Source organism: Fringilla coelebs, assembly GCF_963513975.1.
Source record: "Fringilla coelebs genome assembly, chromosome: 32".
Taxonomy (NCBI): Eukaryota; Metazoa; Chordata; class Aves; order Passeriformes; family Fringillidae; genus Fringilla; species Fringilla coelebs.
In genome coordinates this window covers 1,629,531-1,647,991 of record NC_140058.1, presented here as the reverse complement: position 1 = coordinate 1,647,991, position 18,461 = coordinate 1,629,531, and the positions used below count along the sequence as shown (strand labels likewise).

Below are 18,461 nucleotides of genomic sequence, written 5' to 3'. Positions count from 1 at the left end.
GGAGCTGCTGGCGTGGCTGGGGTCCGCTGGTGTCACTGGGATACACTGGTGTCACTGGGGTCCGCTGGCGTGACTGGGATCCACTGGTGTGGCTGGGATCCACTGGTGTCACTGGGGTCCGCTGGTGTCACTGGGATCCACTGGTGTCACTGGGATCCACTGACTGTAACTGGGAGCTGCTGACATGGCTGGAGTCCACTGGTGTGACTGGGGTCCACTGGCGTGGCTGGGATCCATTGGCATGGCTGGGGTCCACTGGTGTGACTGGGATCCACTGACTGTGGCAGGGATCCACTGACTGTGGCTGGGATCTCTCAGTGTCACTGGGATCCACTGACTGTGGCTGGGATCCACTGGTGTCACTGGGATCCACTGACTGTAACTGGGATCTCTCAGTGTCACTGGGATCCACTAGTGTGGCTGTGATCCACTGGTGTGGCTGGGATCCACTGACCGTGGCTGGGATCCACTGGTGTCACTGGGATCCACTGGAGTCACTGGGATCCACTGCTGTCACCGGGATCCACTGACTGTAACTGGGATCCACTGGTGTCCCTGGGATCGCCCGGTGTCACTGGGATCCACTGACTGTAACTGGGATCCACTGGAGTCACTGGGATCCACTGACTGTAACTGGGATCCACTGGTGTTCCTGGGATCTCCTGGGGTCAGCCTGAGCCTGGTCTGGCTCCGGAGCAGCCGCTGAACCTCGGGGTCCCCCAGGACGTTCCTGTCCCTCTGAGCCTGGAGCAGCTGCTCCATCCAAGCACTGAGCCGGTGTTTGATCATCGAGGATCCGTCGGGGATCCGCCGGGATCTGGGATCTGCCGCGCCGCGTTAACTTATATCCAAAGTTTTTAATAAAAGGGCCGGAGCCTCGTCTGTGCCGGTGCCGCCATCCCGATGGATCCGGGTCAGGAGAGGGCCTGGCCCTGGAATGTGCCTGGCTCTGGGCAGCATTCCCGGTGTTTGCCCCTCTCCAGGTGCCACTCCTGGTGTTTCCCAGGATGTGCTGCATTCCAGGCATTGTTCCTGATGTTTGAGGGGCCGTGCCCCTCTCCAGGTGCCATTCCCGGTGTTTGCCCTGCTCCAGGTGCCGTTCCCGGTGTTCGAGGAGCCGTGCCACATTCCAGGTGCCATTCCCGGTGTTTGCCCCTCTCCAGGTGCCACTCCTGGTGTTTGAGGGGCTGTGCCACATTCCAGGTGCCACTCCTGGTGTTTGAGGGGCCGTGCTCCTCTCCAGGTGCCATTCCCGGTGTTTGAGGGGCCGTGCCACATTCCAGGTGCCATTCCCGGTGTTTGCCCTGCTTCAGGTGCCACTCCTGGTGTTTGAGGGGCTGTGCCCCACTCCAGGTGCCATTCCCGGTGTTTGCCCCTTTCCAGGTGCCATTCCCGGTGTTTGAGGGGCCATGCCACATTCCAGGTGCCATTCCCGGTGTTTGCCCTGCTCCAGGTGCCACTCCCAGTGTTTGAGGGGCTGTGCCCCACTCCAGGTGCCACTCCCGGTGTTTCCCAGGCCGTGCCACATTCCAGGCACTGTTCCTGGTATTTCCCGGGGTCCGGCTCTGGAACGATCCGGAACCACCGGTACAAAGTTCATCCAAAGGAGCCACAAGGCCCCAGTTCAACCCCAGGTCAGCGCCAGTTCAACCCCAGTCTGGCCCCAGTTCAGCCCCAGTTACACCCCAGAGTGCCCCCAGTTCAACCCCAGGTCAGCGCCAGTTCAACCCCAGAGTGCCCCCAGTTTGCCCCCAGTTCAGCCCCAGTTCAACCCCAGTTTGGCCCCAGTACTCTGGACTTAAGGGCTTTAAGGGACAAACAGTTGGAATTTAGGTTTGGTTTTTCATGAGAATCCTCCCAGTGTGGGGGTTTGGAGGTGCAGAACAATGCACTGGGAGCCCGAACCATCCCAAATTTTGGGTTTATTCACCTCCTCCACACCCCCCTCCCCAACCCCAACCCCTTCCTCAAAAAAACTGAAACCACCAAAGCCAGAAAATACCGAAAAAAGCTCCTTTTTAACGCACTTCACAAAAGCAGAACAACGAGGGCCCGTCCCCCAGCCGGGGCCTGGGAAAAGGCTCCAGAATTGGATCGACTTCCCCAAAAAAAAAACCAACAAAAAAAAAAACCAAAAAACAAAAAAAAAAAATACCCCAAAAATAATAATAATAATCCTATTTAGACCAAGTCGTCGTGGCAACTACGACCCATTAAATAGAGGCCCAGGGGTGATGGGTCACACAGAGCAACGGGGCGGGGGGAAAAGGGGCTAAAACCCGGCGGGGACCCCGGGGGCGGCGCGGCGGGACGCGGGCGTTTATCTGTACTGGTAACTCATGCTGTGCTCGTTCCTGCCGTATCCGCCCTGGGACGCCTGGTAGGAGCTGGGGGGGCCGCTGTAGTTCTGGGAACCTGGGGAGTTGTAGTTGGACTGCGAGGAGTATCCACCTGTGCGGGAGGAGAGGAGGGACGGGGAGGAGGAGTCAGGGCGGCCGTGCGGGGCAGCGGGGCCCCGAAGCCGGCGGGGCGGGGTGTCCATACTGACCTGCCTTACCTTGGTACGAGGAGCCCCCGCCGCCCGAGCCCCCGTAGCCCCCGTGGGAGCCCGAGTTGTAGGAGCCGCCCCCCGAGTAGTTGTTGCCGCCGCCGCCGCGGCCGCTGTTGCCGCTGTAACCTGGGAACGGGGAAGGAGTGGGGATGAGGAGGTGGGCAGGGACCCCCAGCACGCTCAGGCCAACCCTAAGCCAAGCCCCCCTCGAGACCCTGGAATTCCAGGAGGATTTGGGTAAGGAGGGATCTTTACCCAACCCTGCCAAGGGCATTCTGAGCCGTGGATTATCCCCTAGGAATGTGGCCAGGGCTGGGCACCCACCCACTCTGTCCCCTCTCCCTGTCAGACTCATCCCAGCTCCAACCCCAAATGCCTCTTTTAACCCAAACCTCCCCTTATTCACAGCTCCACCCCAAATCCCTCTTTTAACCCAAACCTCCCCTTATTCACAGCTCCACCCCAAATCCCTCTTTTAACCCAAACCTCCCTTTATTCACAGCTCCACCCCAAATCCCTCTTCTAACCCAAACCTCCCCTTAATTCACAGCTCCTGCTCCTGGGAGGGGCAGGAAGAGCCCCCTGGAGCTCCCTCCTGCCTGCCCCAGCCCAGAGGGGTCACCAGGGTCCCCTCCAGCTGCTCCAGAGACAACCCTCAAACAACTTGCACCCAACTTTAGGACCAACCCCAACCTCAAGCCCCAACTCCAGCCCTGTCCCAGCCACAGCTGCCCCTCTCCACTCACTGTATTTGCTCTCGTAGTTGTAGTCGGAGCCCCCGCCGGGCGAGTTGTAGGAGTTGGAGTAGGAGTAGCCCCCCTGGCCGTGGCCGTAGCCCTTCTGCTTGCCCTGCCCGGGCCCGTAGCCGCCGTACTGGCCCTGCCCGTAGGGCTGCTGGCCCTGGTGGCCGGCGTAGCCGGAGCCGTACGAGGCCTTCTGGCCGCCGCCGTGCTGCTGCTTCTTGCCGCCGTGCTTGGGCGGCGCGGGGGCCGTGTAGCCGTCCCCGCCCTGGTAGTAGGAGCCGTAGCCCGAGGAGCCGCCGCCGCCCCCCGAGTTGGAGTGGCCGCCGTTGCTGTAGAACTGGCCTGGACGGAGAGAGGAGGGTCAGCGTTCCTGGGGAGGAGGGTCTGCGAGGGTGAGGGTGGTGCGGAGCTGATGGAGACCCCTCGGCTCGCCAGGACCCCCGTGGGACCCCCCAAAATGCAGCAGAAACCCCATGTGGATCTGTCCCTGTGAGTCCATTCCCATCCAGACCCCCCATCCGGGCCCATCCCTGAGATTCCAGCAGGATCCATCCCTGTGATTCCAGCAGGACCCATCTGGATCCATCCTTATGATTCTAGCAGGATCCATCCCTTGAGATTCCAGCAGGATCCATCCCTGTAATTCCAGCAGGATCCATCTGAATTGATCCATCCCTGTAAATCCAGCAGGATCTCCCATCTGGATCCATCCCTGTGATTCCAGCAGGATCCAACACTGTGATTCCAGCAGGATCTCTCATCTGGATCCATCCCTGTGATTCCAGCAGGATCCATCCCTGTAATTCCAGCAGGATCCATCTGAATTGATCCATCCCTGTAAATCCAGCAGGATCTCCCATCTGGATCCATCCCTGTGATTCCAGCAGGATCCAACACTGTGATTCCAGCAGGATCTCCCATCTGGATCCATCCCTGAGATTCCAGCAGGATCCATCTGGATCCATCCATCCCTGTGATCCCAGCAGGACTCATCTGGATCCACCCCTGTAATTCCAGCAGGATCTCCCATCTGGATTGATCCATCCCTGTAATTCCAGCAGGATCTCCCATCTGGATCCACCCCAGGCCTCCCTTAACCCTACAGAGTCCAAACACCATTCCTAAGTGGGAGATGCTCCAGGAATGAGGAATCCCCATGGCTGCACCATTTATTGTCCTGGGATTTGGACAATTCCATCTGGGATCTGGAGTTCATCCGGGTTAGATTCCCTCTCTTCAGGGTCCCACAGCCAAACTCTGAGCGCTGCTTCTCCTGCCCAATTCCTGCCATTCCATGAAAAACTGGGAGCATCCAAAACGAAACTTATTTTTGAGGAAAAAAGAGCCACCGGAATCCCAAACCCTGTGGGATCAGGAGGGATCTGCCAGTAACAAAAAGGGGCAGAATTTGGTTGAAAAGGATCCAAGGAGTGAAATTCCACGTGCTTCACTTCCACAGCTCCGTGTGCAACACCCAGACTGATCCCAGGTGAATCCCAGCTCTGTCCCAAATCCCGTGGCTGTGCTGCCAGGAGCTCCTGGAGGTTTAAATTCTGGGATCTGTTAATTCTGGGCTCGTTTCATGGATTCTCTTCCACGTCCCCTGTTCCCTGTGAAGTTTTTATTCCTCTTCCACAGAAAATCCCGGATCCACTCTGCAGAAACCAGGCTCTGGAATAAATTTATCTTCAGAGCTGGAGCAAAGCCTGTCCGTGCTGGACCATCCCAGTGGGAGAATCCTGGGGTTTGGATGCAGAGCTGGCAGTGGAGCTCTCCCACCTCAGGAGTCCTGGATTTTCCACTTTATCCCAACATTCCAATGGAACTCCAAAGCTTTCATGCTGACAGGGAATCAGCTGCGATCTTCCCCAGATCAGAGCTCAGGGACAGAAATATCCAGCACCACGTGGTGGCTTGGGAAGGGCAGTTTTCCCACCTGGGAGGGATCCTGAGGATCATTTCTGGATCATCCAGGATGGGATCTGTCCCCTGGATAAAGAGTCAGGACCTCCAACAATGTTGTTTTCTTTTTTTTCAAAAAAAAGGGATAATTATTATTACAAATATTTTAAGGATCCACTGAACCCTTTGGACTCAGTTTAAACCTGGAGCTTCCTTTTCCTTCTTTTTTGGTCAGATTAAGGAATTAACCCAAAGATGGGAACCATGGTGCCACCAAATCCAGCAAAGACAACTTTCAAACCCAAACCATGAGGAATAAAGAACCAAAACTCTCAGAATTTGATGGATTCCGAGACTCAAGCCAATTCCAAAATTCTCCTCAATTCCTGATTCTGGGGATATTTCATTCTCCAGGTGATTCCAGCACTCTGAGGAAGCACTTAGCTGCAAGAGCCCATTTCCATGGCAACCAAGGACTCCATGGATTTCCCAAAGCATCCAAGCCATTCCCCAATGCCTGGATATTTACTGGATGGGATGGGGAGCACAGGAACAATTCCCAGAGCCCAGGGTGGTTCGAAGGATTTGCTTCAGCACACAGGCAAATCCAAGCATCCCAGCAAATCGGGGAATTTCACATCTTTAAAAGGCTGGGCTGGACCAGATCCGTGTGGAAAAGTCTTCCCAAGACCCAGAGGGCTCTGACCCAATCTCTGGGATTTATGAAAAGGCTTGGATTTTGTAGGAAGAAAACCTTGCTGTAAGCTTAGATGAACTTGATGAAAATGCTTTGGTTTCATTAAAACCAAGAACAATTAACAAAAAAAAAGCTTCCCCTCCCTTGAGCGATTTTCCAGGGAATTTTGAGTCCCCAGCACGATGACCCCTGTTGGGATTTTGGGTGGGAAAAGGAACTTACTGTAGCCAGCAGTGGCAGAGTTCCCTCCGTAGCCGTAGCTCCCGTACCCAGCCCCTGGAGAGGAAGGAAATGTTGGAATAAACAGAGATTCCAAGGCTGAAATGTCCCAAATTTGGGGGGGCCATTCACCCATGGAGGGCTCTAGGAAATCCAACCGACATGGAAAATGCCAGAGGGGGATTTGTTCCCTCACAGGGATCTGGAATGTCCAGGACACAACACCAGAGGGGCATTTCTTCCCTCACAGGGCTCTGGAATGTCCAGGACACAACACCAGAGGGGGATTTGTTCCCTCACAGGGATCTGAGGGGCTCTGGAATGTCCAGGACACAACACCAGAGGGGGATTTGCTCCCTCACAGGGATCTGGGGGGCTCTGGAACACCCAGGATCCACAGCCACGATGCCAGAGGAGCAGGGGGGGTCATTCCCCTATGGAGAGTTCTGGAACCTCCAGGTGCCATGGATGTGCCCAGGGGTGGCAGGGGGCTCAGAGCCCCCCCAGTGTGCTGCTGGCCCTCACCTGTGTTCATGTAGCCGCCGTGGTTGCCCCCGAAGCCGCCCCGGCCTCTCCCGCGGCCCCGGATGTTGCCGCCCCGGCCGCGGCCCCGCATGTTGGGGGGCGGGGGGGCCTCGTTGTGCATGGGCCCCCCCCCCATGCCGAACCCCGGGTTGTGCTGCTGTGGGGACAGGGAGAGGGGACAGAGGTGTCACTTGGAGCTGGGGTGAGGGATTTCCCAAAAACCTCCCGAAACAGAGCCCCAGGATGCAGCTTCCCCGCATCGAGAGCCACTGAGGAGGACCCCAAATTCAGGCACCTCCAAATCCACTCCAGCTGCAAAACCTGATGGGTTTTGTGCTTGCAAACTGTTTGCTCTGCTCCCAGGAAAGGATCAAACCCCAGAGCCAACGGCTGGTGAGTTACACCCCAGGTTTTCTCCCATTCCAGACCAGTTCCCATTGGTCTTTTCCAATTTCAGACCAGTTCCCACCAATCTTTTCCTGCTTTAGACCAGTCCTGATCCGCATTTTCTGATCTCAGCCTGGTTCCCATTGGTCTTTTCCCACTCCCCACCAGTTCCCACTACTCTTTTCCCACTGCAGAGCTGTGGGATTGGGGATTTCACTCACTTTGACTGGGAATTTGGGGCCACCCCTGGCTGGAACGGGGGCTCTTTTCTTCTTGTTCTGCTCGATGGCAACGGGAGCGTCTGGGAACAGCTTCTCCAGCGCGGCCAGCGCTGCGTAGGCCTTGGCCACCTTCTTGTTTGAGCCAGCCCCTTGGAACTTCTGCCCGTCCACCTCCACCTTGGAAAGGGATGGAACCACGCATTGAAGTAGGAAAGGGCAGGGAAAGATGGGAGACCTACAGGGAACCCCAGAGCTGGAAGTGTCACAGGCTGTCCCTGCCCTTTAACGAGCCGTAAAAGGTTTCTCCCAAGCCAAACCTCTTGGATTTGAGGATTTAAAATCCTGGGAAGGGGATGAGGTGGCTTTCCAAGCCCTTCTCCCACCTGAGGAGCTCTGGGCTGGAGCTGCTGGGAAGGGCAGGAGGCGCTGTGTCCCCTCACCTCCATGACAAAGCGCTTGTCGTGGCTCCCGCCCGTCTCTGAGATCAGCTCATACTTGAGCCCGCGCCGCTTCTCGTTCAGCTCCATCACCGGGTTCTTCCCGTGCTTCGTCAGGATTGGTCCCTGCTGCTTCACGTTCTGTGGGTGCAGAAAGGCTGGGTGAGCCCCAAAAGGTCCCCAGCACACACGGAGTTGCTCCCCGACTTTTTTGGGAAGGACACTCAAGGAGCCACTTCCACCTGCTGCTTTCGCCAGGAGTGACCCCAAACCACCACCAGAGCAGCTGCCAGGGTGCCACGTGTCCCCTGCCGTGTCCCCCACCCACCTCAGGGGTCTGATCCGAGGGGGGGGAGGCTGCCGTGGGCGTCGACACCGTCTCCACCACGGGCGGAGGAGCCACAACCACCGGCTTCGTCTCCGTCTCCTCCGCCGACTCGTCGCCCTTGCTGGAGTCCTTGCCTTCCACTCCGGTGGGCAAACCCATGTCCTGCAGCACCTGGAGGGCAGCAGGCAGGTCAGGAGCCGTGCTCCAGCACCACCCACCTGGGAAAACACTCCAGGAAGCTGCTCCGGGCCTTTTATTGACTCTCTCTGGTGCTTGGCATTCCCAGATCCTGGGAGCACTCCAGGGGACATTTGAGGATGGCAGCTCCTGGTGCTGCTCCCACCCCATCCTGGAGGTTCTGGCAGTTCTCCCATTCCCATTCCTATTCCCATTCCCACTCCCACTCCCACTCCCATTCCCATTCCTATTCCTATTCCCACTCCCATTCTCATTCTCACTCTCATTCCCATTCCCACTCCCATTCTCATTCTCACTCTTTCCCATTCCTGCTCCCATTCCTATTCCTACTCCCACTCCCATTCCCATTCCTATTCCTATTCCCACTCTCATTCCCACTCCCACTCCACTCCCATTCCCACTCCCACTCCCATTCCTATTCCCACTCATTCCCATTCCCACTCCCACTCCATTCCCATTCCCACTCCCACTCCCACTCCCACTCATACCCATTCTCATTCCCGCTCCCACTCTCATTCCCATTCTCAATCCCACTCCCACTCCCATTCCTATTCCCACTCATTCCCACTCCCACTCCCACTCCCACTCCCCCTCCCACCTTCACAGCCACGTGAAGCTTGGCCGTTTTCTTGGAGGGCCCCGAGGCCTCGAAGGTGCTGCCGTCGATCTCCACGGACATGGTGAAGATGGGGGCGTGCACGGGCCCAGTCTGGGACACCAGTTTGTACTGGAGCCCTGGTTTGAGCTGGTTCAGCTTCATCAGCGCGTTCATGGCCTGAGGAGGCTCCAGCTTTTCCTCTGCACCGGGAAAAACCAACACCAAGAGTTTGTGGGTGTTTGGTGGCTCCTTCGAAGAAGCAAAACTGATTCCAGGCCAGTATTTTTCCAATTTGGGGCCAGTTCTAATTGCTAGTTTTTCATTTCAGGCCAGTCCTGATGGGCATTTGCTAATTCCAGACCAGTTTCCACGGGCCTGTTCCCATTCCAAACCAGTTCCCACCAGTATTTTCCAATTGCAAATCAGTTCTGACCAGTCTTTTCCCATTTTAGACCAATCCCGAGCAGTATTTTCTGATCTCAGACCAGCTCCAACTGGTCTTTCTCTTTTTGGACCAGTTCCCACTGGTCTTTTCTCATTCTAGAACACTTCCCACTGACCTCTCCCAATTCCAGACTAGTCCCCACTGACCTCTCCCAATTCCACACCAGTTCTGACTGGTCTTTTCCTAGTTCAGACGAGTTCCCATCAGTCTTTTCCACCTCCCAGACAAGTCCTGACCTTTTCTTCCTTGGTTTCAATTCTGCCCAGCACAAATCTCCCACACTGAAGTTATTTTATCCACCCCACACCCTGTACCCCTTGTCTACAGCCCCCCAAGCCCCAGTCCTGCACTGAGCACCATCTGTACCCCCAGTTTCCACCCCGTTTCCCCCTAGCCTGCACCTACCTCTCGTTAACTCAATACCTTTTTTCTGAATCTTCTTTTTCTTTTTGCTGGGGGATTTCTCCTCCCCGTCCTCCTCCATCGGCCGCTTCATGGGGGTCACGGCGTACGTGGTGCTGGGCGGGATCTGAACTGCAGCAACGAGCACGAGCGCTCCCTAAATCCCCCGTTTTCCCCCCAAATCCTCGGGACGGGGCGCGGGGTCGCTCCCTCCCGGTACGTACCAGTATAATCGACTGGGTTCTCGTTCTTTGGTTTCTTGGGCATTTTGGAGGGCAGGGGATCCATGCCCAGGACCTTGTGGAGCTGGCCGAAGGCGGCGAGCCGCAGCGCGTGCTGGGGACGGGAGCGGGGGTCAGCGGGAGCTGCCGGAGCCCCCCTGCTCGCAGCCCCCCACAGCCCCCCTGCACCGATGCCTCCTCTGCGGGGCTCTCCACATCGAGCTTTTGGGGACTGGCACCCAAAAAGGGGCGTCGGGACAACTCGCTGCTCAACACCTGATTCTTTGCTCTGGGTGGCCAAACTACGGGGCCCACGAGGGTGGCCTGGTGGAGTGACCGTGGCACCGAGTGACCACGGCAGCGCGTGGCCACGGCGCCGAGTGACCGCGGCGCCGAGTGACCGCGGCGCCGAGTGACCGCGGGTCTAATCTACGGTGGCCGAGGGAGCCGGGAGCGGAGCGAGCCGGGGATTGGGAAGGGCCGGATGGAGGTCACACTATACCTGAGCACTCTGTGTGATATCTTCCCTTTGTTGTCTGTCTAGATGCCCAATAGCATCAGTGGCTTCTTTTTCACAAGGGTCATAAATACCAGAACCATCTGAAGGCAGGAAACAAGGAAGATATGCAGAGAATTATCCCGGGTCTCTACCCTAAATTCCCTGGGGCAGCTCCCAAGGCGCGGCTCGCCGGGATTTCTACGGGATCGGCCGCGGGAACGGCGCTCCCGGGAGCCAAACTCCCGGGGCTGGCGCCTCTCTCTACGGGGCTGAGGTGGCTCCAGAGCACGGCGGGGCCGGCGATCTCCGCGCGCCCGTGGGGACGGAGGGGCTCCCGACCGCCGGCACCCCCCGCGCTCCTGCCGGCTCCGGAGGAGCTCACCTGGCCGGAGCTCACCTGGCATGACGATGCCCGAGGCCAGGCACTCCAGCACCCGGCGCAGCGCCTCGCCCGCGCCCATCGGCCGGTTCGCCGTCCCGATGGACTTCTCACACAGCAGCTCCAGGGGCTGCAAGGGAAGGAGGGAAGTGAGGGCGGGGAGAGGGGAGATGGAGCCCGGAGAGGGACCTGGGAGAGGGATAGCCCAGAGAGGGACCCTGGGAAAGGGATCCCAGAGAGGAACCCTGGAAAAGGGATCCCAGGAAATGGGCCCTGGGAAAGGGATCCCAGAAAGGGACCTGTAAAAGGGATCCCAGGAAATGGACCCCTGGAAAAGGGATCCCTGGAAAAGGGATCCCAGGAAATGGACCCCTGGGAAAGGGATCCCAGAGAGGAACCCTGGAAAGGACACCTGGGAGAGGGATCCCAAAGAGGGACCCTGGTAAATGGATCCCAGAAAATGGACCCCTGGAAAGGGGGCCTGGGAGAGGGACCCCTGGAAAGGGGGCCTGGGAGCGGGATCCCAGAGAGGGATCCCTGGAAAGGGATCCCAGAAAATGGACCCCTGGAAAAGGGGCCTGGGAGAGGGATCCCAGACAGGGACCCTGGGAAAGGGATCTGGGAGAAGGGCCCCAAAAAAAGAGATCCTGGTAAGGGACCCCCTGGAACGGGACTCCAAAAGGGATCCTGGGAGAGGGACCCCAGGAAACACGCCGGGAAATGGGATCCCTGGAAAGGACTCCAGGGAAAGACTCCAGGGAAGGGACTCATCTGGGAGCAGCTTCTGGTGCCCAAAGGAGGAGAGGAGCCAGGCTGTGGAAGTCGTGAATGGATAAAACAGTTTGATAACAATGTGATTTGGTAATTAATAAAACAAGCTGATGATGTGATTTGATAAGATAAAATTGTTTGATAACTGATAAAACAGTTTGCTAATTGATAAAGGAAACTGATGATGGTATTTGAGGACAGCATGGTTTGGTAACTGGTTAAGTGATTTGATAATTGATCAATTATTTGATAACAAGACTCGAAAATTAATAAAACTATTTTAAAACAACACAAAAATTTGGTACTTAATATTTGATGACAACATGACTTGATAATTTATAAAACAATTTGATAATGATAATGATGCGGTTTGATAACAGATAAAACAATTTGATAGTAACAAGACTTGACAGCTGATAACACTGACAATAATGTGATTTGGTAGCCGAGGAAATGTCTTGATAATAATGTGATTTAATCATCGATAAAACAACTCGATAGTAAGGTGAGTTGATAACTGATAAAGCAATTCAGTAACAACCTGAGCTGGTAACTGACAAAGCAATTCGGTATCAAGGCGAGCTGATCATTCATTACCAATCTGATAACAACATGAGCCCGTAACCAGCTGACAATTGACAAACCCACTCGCACACAGACACCTGATCTGCGTCTCTAAGCGCAGAGAAGCCGTTCATCCACAGAAACCCCCAACCTGGGAGAGGGGGCGTGCCTGGAACCTCGGGAAAGAGCAGAGCTGCGCTGGGAGAAAGCCGCCAACCCCCCGGAAGGGCAAAAGGGGAATTACCCATCCTCTGAGCGGGGCCCAGGTGGGAACGCGCGTGCACAGGTCCCGCAGCACCCGGATGACGATGACGCACGACTTCAGCCCGTTGGCCCTGGCCTGGAAGCGGAACCAAACCAGAGGGGGGTTCAGCCGGCGCCCGCCCGCGCCGCCGACGCTCCCTCCAGGTGCTGCTTTGCCGAGGGGAGAGCCGGAGCCTGGGCCCGCGCCCGGAGCTCGGAGCCGCGCCGCCGCGGCCGAGGCTTGGCCAAGCTCCTAGCCAAGGGGTTGGCCAAGGCCTTAGCCAAGGAGTTGGCCGAGGAGTTGGCCAAGGTCTTAGCTAAGGGCTTAGCCGAGGGGTTGGCCGAGGGGTGGGCCAAGGTCTTAGCTAAGGTGTTGGCCAAGGGGTTGGCCAAGGTCTTAACCAAGGTCTTGGCCGAGGGGACGTTACTCCTCACACAAAGCGGCAGCTCCGCGGCTGCTCCGTACAAAGGCTCCTAAGTCACTCCAGCGCCCACAGTCCGGCACCTCCGAGCGGCCAGCGGCCACTTGAACCTCCAACTCCAAAAAAAACACTCAGCCCCTTAAAAGAGTTTACCAACGCTTCTACTTAAAGATAAATATAAGAACAAAATGCAAACCTGGAACCACTTGGCGTGGCGCAGAGACGCCAAGGCAGCAAGACATTTCTGCCTGTCCAGAACGTCCGGGGAGTCGGTGACTGAGAGCGTTTCTAGTCGTGGATGGAATAAGAAGACAAGGCACGGTTTGACCAAGGGGCTTCTGTCGGGCCGAGGGGGATGAGGCAGCATCCTAACGGGCAGCTGAGGCTCCCAAAAAATCCTGCTGGGATGCTGGGAGCGGGAGGGAAGGGGCTGCGGCGCTGCCGCCGCGCGGCCTCGCCTGGACGCTGGGGAAGCTCGACTCCCAGGGAGGGATGGACTGGAATGTGCGCTGAGAGAAGGAGGAGGAGGAAGAGGAGGAGGAGGAGACCGGGCGTGAGGCTCGGTGGAGGGCACAGAAATAAATCCTGGATGGATGGAGAGGCGGCGGCGAGGCCGGCGAGGGGGAAATTTGAGGGGGTGAAACCCCGGCTCCACACCTGGAGCGCAGGGGTGGGGAGGAGGGAAGGGCGAGGCTCGGAGAGGATCCAGGGAACCCTCCGCCCGGAAGGATGGCTGCCCCGGCCCCGGCCCGCGACAGAGAACGTCCTGTTGGTCAAAGGTCCAGCGTCCCTAAAATCGACAAACTAGAAGGCTCGGAGACGAGGTCAGAGATCAACACCAGAGATCAACAATCAAGAGCACAAAGAGGTCCCGGTTTGTGCTGCAGCAAAACTGAGGAAGGGCCTGAAGTCGCCCAAAATTGCTCGAGATCAGGGTTTTAGATAAGGCTAGTGCGGAGCGGGGGAACCGCCGGCCCTACGGAGCCCATCGGAATTGGAGCGGACAGCCAGCAGCTGCTGGAATTCTGATTCCAAAGGGAATTTGGAGAAGCTAACTTTATCCAAAACTCTGCATCGCTTTCTGGAATTCCGAACCTGAGGTGCTGCAAGAGCCACGGGAGGAGCCCCGAGCACCCGGTGTTCTGCTGCAACACACACCGGGGGAACATCCCGGAACATCCCGGTTCATGGACATGCAACTCCTCGGACAAGAAGCCTTCAAGAGGGTTTTTTTTTTTTTTTTGGGTTTCTTAAACAAATCTGGTTTCTATTTTCATGTCACTGCACTGACATGGCCGGGGAACAAACCACGAGTAATACAACGAGATGATGAATTAGTGAACTAAAGGCCCAAGTGGAACCAAATAAAAGGATAAAATAATAATACTTAAAAAAAAAACCAAAAAAACCAAAATAGAGCAAAAATCCCGCGTGAAAGGTGCTCCTCAGCTTCGCAAGCTCGGTCCGGGTAAAGCACAACCGGGATCTCTCAGCGAGGGTGGCACAGTGAAGGAATTTGGTGAGCATTTGGCCAGGAGAGCTGCCACGGCTCCGGCTGAAGCTGAAGAGCACTTTCGCGGTCGTTAGGCGCGGGATGCCGGGCGCCGGCCGGCCGTACCTCCGGCCAGCTGCTTCTCCAGCTCCTCCCTGACCACGGGCGACGTCAGGTGGATGGTCAGGCTCAGCGGGGGCTCCTTGGTGTTCTTGATGATGATGGCGGCGTCGCCCACGGACTGGATGATCTCGTACTTGTCCTCGGTGATCGCCTGCAGCGTTGGGGTGGAGTAAGATGGGTTTTCACGTCCCTTCCAACCCAAACCATTCCATGATTCCATAATCCCAGAGCCCTGGGAATGTTCTGCTGGAGCAGGGAAGGCTCTGGGGAGACCTTGGAGCCTCTCCCAGTGCCTAAAGGGGCTCCAGGAGAGCTGGAGAGGGACTTGGCACAAGGTATGGAGGGACAGGGAGACCTTGGAGCCCCTCCCAGTGCCTAAAGGGGCTCCAGGAGAGCTGGAGAGGGACTTGGCACAAGGGATGGAGGAACAGGACAAGAGAGAATGGCTTCACTCTGGAAAAGGGGGACTGAGATGGATTTTGGGAAGGAATTCCTGCCTGTGAGGGCAGGAAGGGGCTGGGATAGAATTCCCAAGGAAACTGTGACTGCCCCTGGAGCCCTGGAAGTGCCCAAGGCCAGGCTGGACAGGGTTTGGGGCATGTGGAAGGTGTCCCTGCCCACGAAGAGGACAGGCTCCAAGATCCTTTCCAACCCAAACCATTCCACAATGAACAAGGACAAGTTCCCTTAGCAATCCCAAAGCGCCTCTGGAAATGGCTTTGCCAAGCCAGAACAGGGGGACCAGAACCGTCCCAAAGGGAATTTCCCCGTGGGCTCCACTCACCGCGAGCTGCACTCCCAGATTATCGGCGACTTTCTCCAGGAGCTTGGCCGTGGGTTTGTCTTTGCACAGCAGGACCAGCTCCAGGTCCAGGTCCCCCTTCAGCAGGAGGCCTTTGGCCACGAGCCCCACGCGCATCACCCCCCGCAGGGTCCTCGTCAGCTGCTCCGTGGCTTTCTGATCCCTGGAAAAACACGGGAGAGGGTCACCATGGTGGAATTCACTGCCCAGCGACGCCCACCCGACCGGAGGGACAGATCCGTGAGGATCAACCCGGAGCACTCGCCTCAACCCTGCCTCGGTTCATCCCCTCAGGTCCCCCGCCAGGGAACACAACTTTTCCACCAGCACAAGCAGGATTTTTTGCAGCTAAGCAAATTTTAGGGTTCTAAAGCAGGACAGTCCCACCAGCAGCTTCGCTCCTCACCCTCCTTCCTTGTTCTCCTCCTCGGCCGCCGTCTCCATGGACTCCGTCTCTGGCTGCTCCCCGCTGACTTTCTCCTGCTCGTCGATCCAGTCGGAGACGGCTTTGAGCGCCCGCTCCGTGTGGGACACCATGTTCTGCACGGCCTCCAGCTCCTCCTGCGTGGGGTACACGGCCGAGTGCTTGGCCATCACGTGCCGGTCGTCGTTCACAAAGATCCGCATCGGGCGCTGCAGGACGGCAATGGTTGGGAACGGTTGGGAACGGTTGGGAATGTTTAGGGCGCGCCAGGACACAGATATGCACCCCACGCCCGGGAACCCACCCGTCCCTCACCATTTTTGTTTTCTGCTGCCTGCCTGAAGGTTTCAGAGGTGTTTATTCGGAGGTTTCTGGCGAGCAGAGCGTCGCAGCGCCGCGGCGTTCCGGGATCTGAAAGCGACGGAGAGCGGGTGAGCCGGGGCAGCCAGAGCCCGGGGCACACGCTGGAGCTGGAAGCAGGAACAGCACTCAGACAGATCCCAAGGCGTTAGCCAAAGCCCAGCCTTCTGCTCCCCAGGATTTATATCCCCAAGACCTGCGGACTGACAGTGGAGGACCACAGAGCATCCGATCCTGATTCCCAATTATTCCCAAGAGGTTTTCCCATGAAACGGGACTTTTCCAAAGCTCCTGTCTCCAAAGGAGACAGAACTCCCCTCTCCACACTGGAGCAGCTGCCCTGGGAAATCCAGGTGGGAACCCAGCGCTCAAAAGTCCTGGAATTCAACAGATTCAGCCCAAGCGACACCAAAGTCCTGCCTTTTTGTGGGAACCGCCCCCAGCTGGGGCAGAGGAGCCTTTTGTTCCAATTCGGTTTTGTTCCAAGCTCACCCAGAGCTGGGGCTCACATTTTTAGGATAAAAACCAGGAAAACTCATTCCCTCCAGCCACTGTACAGACACACAATTCCATCCAAGGAAACCCCTCCGATTCCAGTCCTGCCAGTTCATTCACAGGATGACTTAATAGTGCCATAAATCTGGATTTAATTGTAATTAAGCCCCGACCGGCGCCGGCTGAGCAGGAAGAATCATTCCCAAGGAGCCACATGCCACCTCCTGGTGCCTTCTGCTCTGGGCTGGGCCCTGCAGGCCCCGTTATTTTCCTTAAAATTCCCTCGGTTTCCCTCAGGCTGGATAAGGAAAGGACTGAAATCCCACCCAGTTGTTCCTACAGCCACAATCACAACAGCCAGAGAGCTCTGTCCCCATTATCCCTCTTCTGGGATTTCTGAAGGGAGAAATCTGGGAGCTGATGCTGCAGCACCACCAGACCCGTGTCGCTTGAGGAGAAGAACCACAGATTCAGTTAAACCAGGAGCCCAATCCTGACAAAAACAATCCCTGCCCTTGGAAACGGGACAAACTCTGGAATATCACCTGGTTTCAGCCTCACTCCCTCCTCCACTCCACCCCCAGCAGGAATTCACCAAACTTCCCGCGCTCCCAAGGGAAGGAGTGACTCTCCCGAAGGCGTTTTTGGGAGGACGGAGGGAAAAACAACCAAAGGCCGTGAAAGGCTGGAATTTCTGCCCTGAACGTGGGAAAGCTCGAGGCGGGCGAAGCCACGCTTGGGCTCAAGGCCGCGTTCTAAGAAAGAATTGCTCGCTTTTATCTGAGTTTTGGCACCTGCCCGGGATGGATGAGGAGCCAGAACACCACGGCCCTCACGGGGAGCAGCGCAGGAACCCCGGGAGCGCGGATCCCGGCGGGAATCCCGGAGCCAGGGGGGCACAAAGCCCTCGGTCCCCGCGGAGGGAAGGGGGTGCTGGATTTCTGTTCCTCCAAACGCTCCAGAAACGGAGCGGCCTCGGGTAACGGGGCTGGAGCAGCGGGAACCGTGAGGGAGCGGGGAGAGGGGCCGCGAAAAGCTGAGCAGGGGAGAATGCCAGTCCTGAGCGGGGAGAAGCGCTAAAATCCCCCCAAAGGGGATGATCCCACTGCAATTCCCAGCCCGGGATGAGGTGCGGTGGGCAGGGGAGAGGGGCTTTAAGCCCCGCCAAGGGAATGATCCCACCTCCTCCATGATGCCCCCCCGAACATCCCACCCAGGAGCGCCTGAGGGGGTCGGGAAAGGATCGGCCCGGCCCCTTCAGACCCCCCAGCCCCGTCCCCGCTCCAGGGCAGGGCCGCGGGGCGCAAACGAGGAGGGGGCGCGGGGCCCGGGGGTGAGGAGGGGGCGCGGAGGGTGAGGAGGGGGCGCGGGGGCCGCCGGGCGCTGCCGCCATTTGCAAACGCGGCGCGAACAAAGCGGCGCCGGCCAGAAACGAGCGGAGTCCGGGGGAGCCCCGTGCGACACCCGCGTTCCCCGGGCGGCAGCTCGATCCCCCCCCGTCCCTCGGGGCGCTGCTGAGGGGGCTCCGTGAGGGGGCCCGGCCGCCCCCCCCTTCCCCTCCCCTCACTCACCGCCGCCATTTTGTCTGCACACAATGGGCAGGGCGGGAGGGAGGGGACACGGGGGGGCCGGGTCACCACGTCCCGCCGCCCCCCCCGCCTCACACCACCCCCCCCCCCCCCCCCCCCCAAACACACCTCGCACCGGCTCCTCCCGCCCCAGCACCGCCCCGGCCCGGCCCGGCTCGGCCCGGCCGGCTCGGCGCGGCTCCCCCCGCGCGCGGCGTGGGCACGGCTCCTACCGGGGCGCTGCCGGCGGTGCCTCGCGGGGGCGGCCCGGCCCGGCCCGGCCGGCGGGGCCCGGGAAGGGCCGGAGCGGGGCCGGAACGGCCGCGGCGGGGCCGGAGCGGGGCCGGAGCGGGGGCCGGAGCGGCGGCGCCGGGACTGCGGCGGGGGCGGGGCCGCCGCCGGCGGGGGGCGCGCGCGCGCCGGGTGGGGCGGGGCCGTGGGGAGC

The 18,461-nt window shown here is 58.2% G+C and overlaps 1 protein-coding gene across 6 annotated transcripts; it reads right to left on the bottom strand.

Annotated features, from left to right (window-relative positions):
* Nucleotides 1–1,972: 1,972 nt before the first annotated feature.
* On the bottom strand, nt 1,973–18,383 carry ILF3 (interleukin enhancer binding factor 3). 6 transcript variants are annotated; one of them, XM_084223864.1, is made up of 20 exons: nt 18,020–18,046; nt 15,909–16,004; nt 15,576–15,802; nt 15,152–15,332; nt 14,371–14,518; nt 12,949–13,040; nt 12,332–12,427; nt 10,771–10,882; nt 10,377–10,474; nt 9,878–9,989; nt 9,675–9,785; nt 8,807–9,006; nt 8,011–8,181; nt 7,686–7,823; nt 7,246–7,422; nt 6,638–6,791; nt 6,116–6,169; nt 3,298–3,636; nt 2,549–2,677; nt 1,973–2,451 (listed from the first exon to the last, which is right to left on the bottom strand). In XM_084223864.1, the coding sequence occupies exons 2-20, from the start codon at nt 15,909–15,911 to the stop codon at nt 2,321–2,323; spliced, it is 2,673 nt and encodes an 890-aa protein (XP_084079990.1). In that variant the 5' UTR covers nt 15,912–16,004; nt 18,020–18,046; the 3' UTR covers nt 1,973–2,320. The 6 variants fall into 6 exon arrangements, with proteins under 6 accessions (XP_084079990.1, XP_084079992.1, XP_084079988.1 ...); XM_084223866.1 differs by having other exon boundaries at nt 2,558–2,677; XM_084223862.1 differs by lacking the exon at nt 18,020–18,046 and adding an exon at nt 18,250–18,383 and having other exon boundaries at nt 1,974–2,451; nt 6,638–6,794.
* Between the last annotated feature and the right edge of the window lie 78 nt (nt 18,384–18,461).

Bases quoted from the DNA above. Each gene is read 5' to 3' on its own strand.
- ILF3 (XM_084223862.1), bottom strand. The intron at 13,041-14,370 runs GTACGGCCGGCC...ATCCACGACTAG, and splicing joins GGAGAAGCAGCTGGCCGGAG to AAACGCTCTCAGTCACCGAC. The intron at 8,182-8,806 runs GTGGGAGGGGGA...GCTGCCCTCCAG, and splicing joins AGCTTCACGTGGCTGTGAAG to GTGCTGCAGGACATGGGTTT.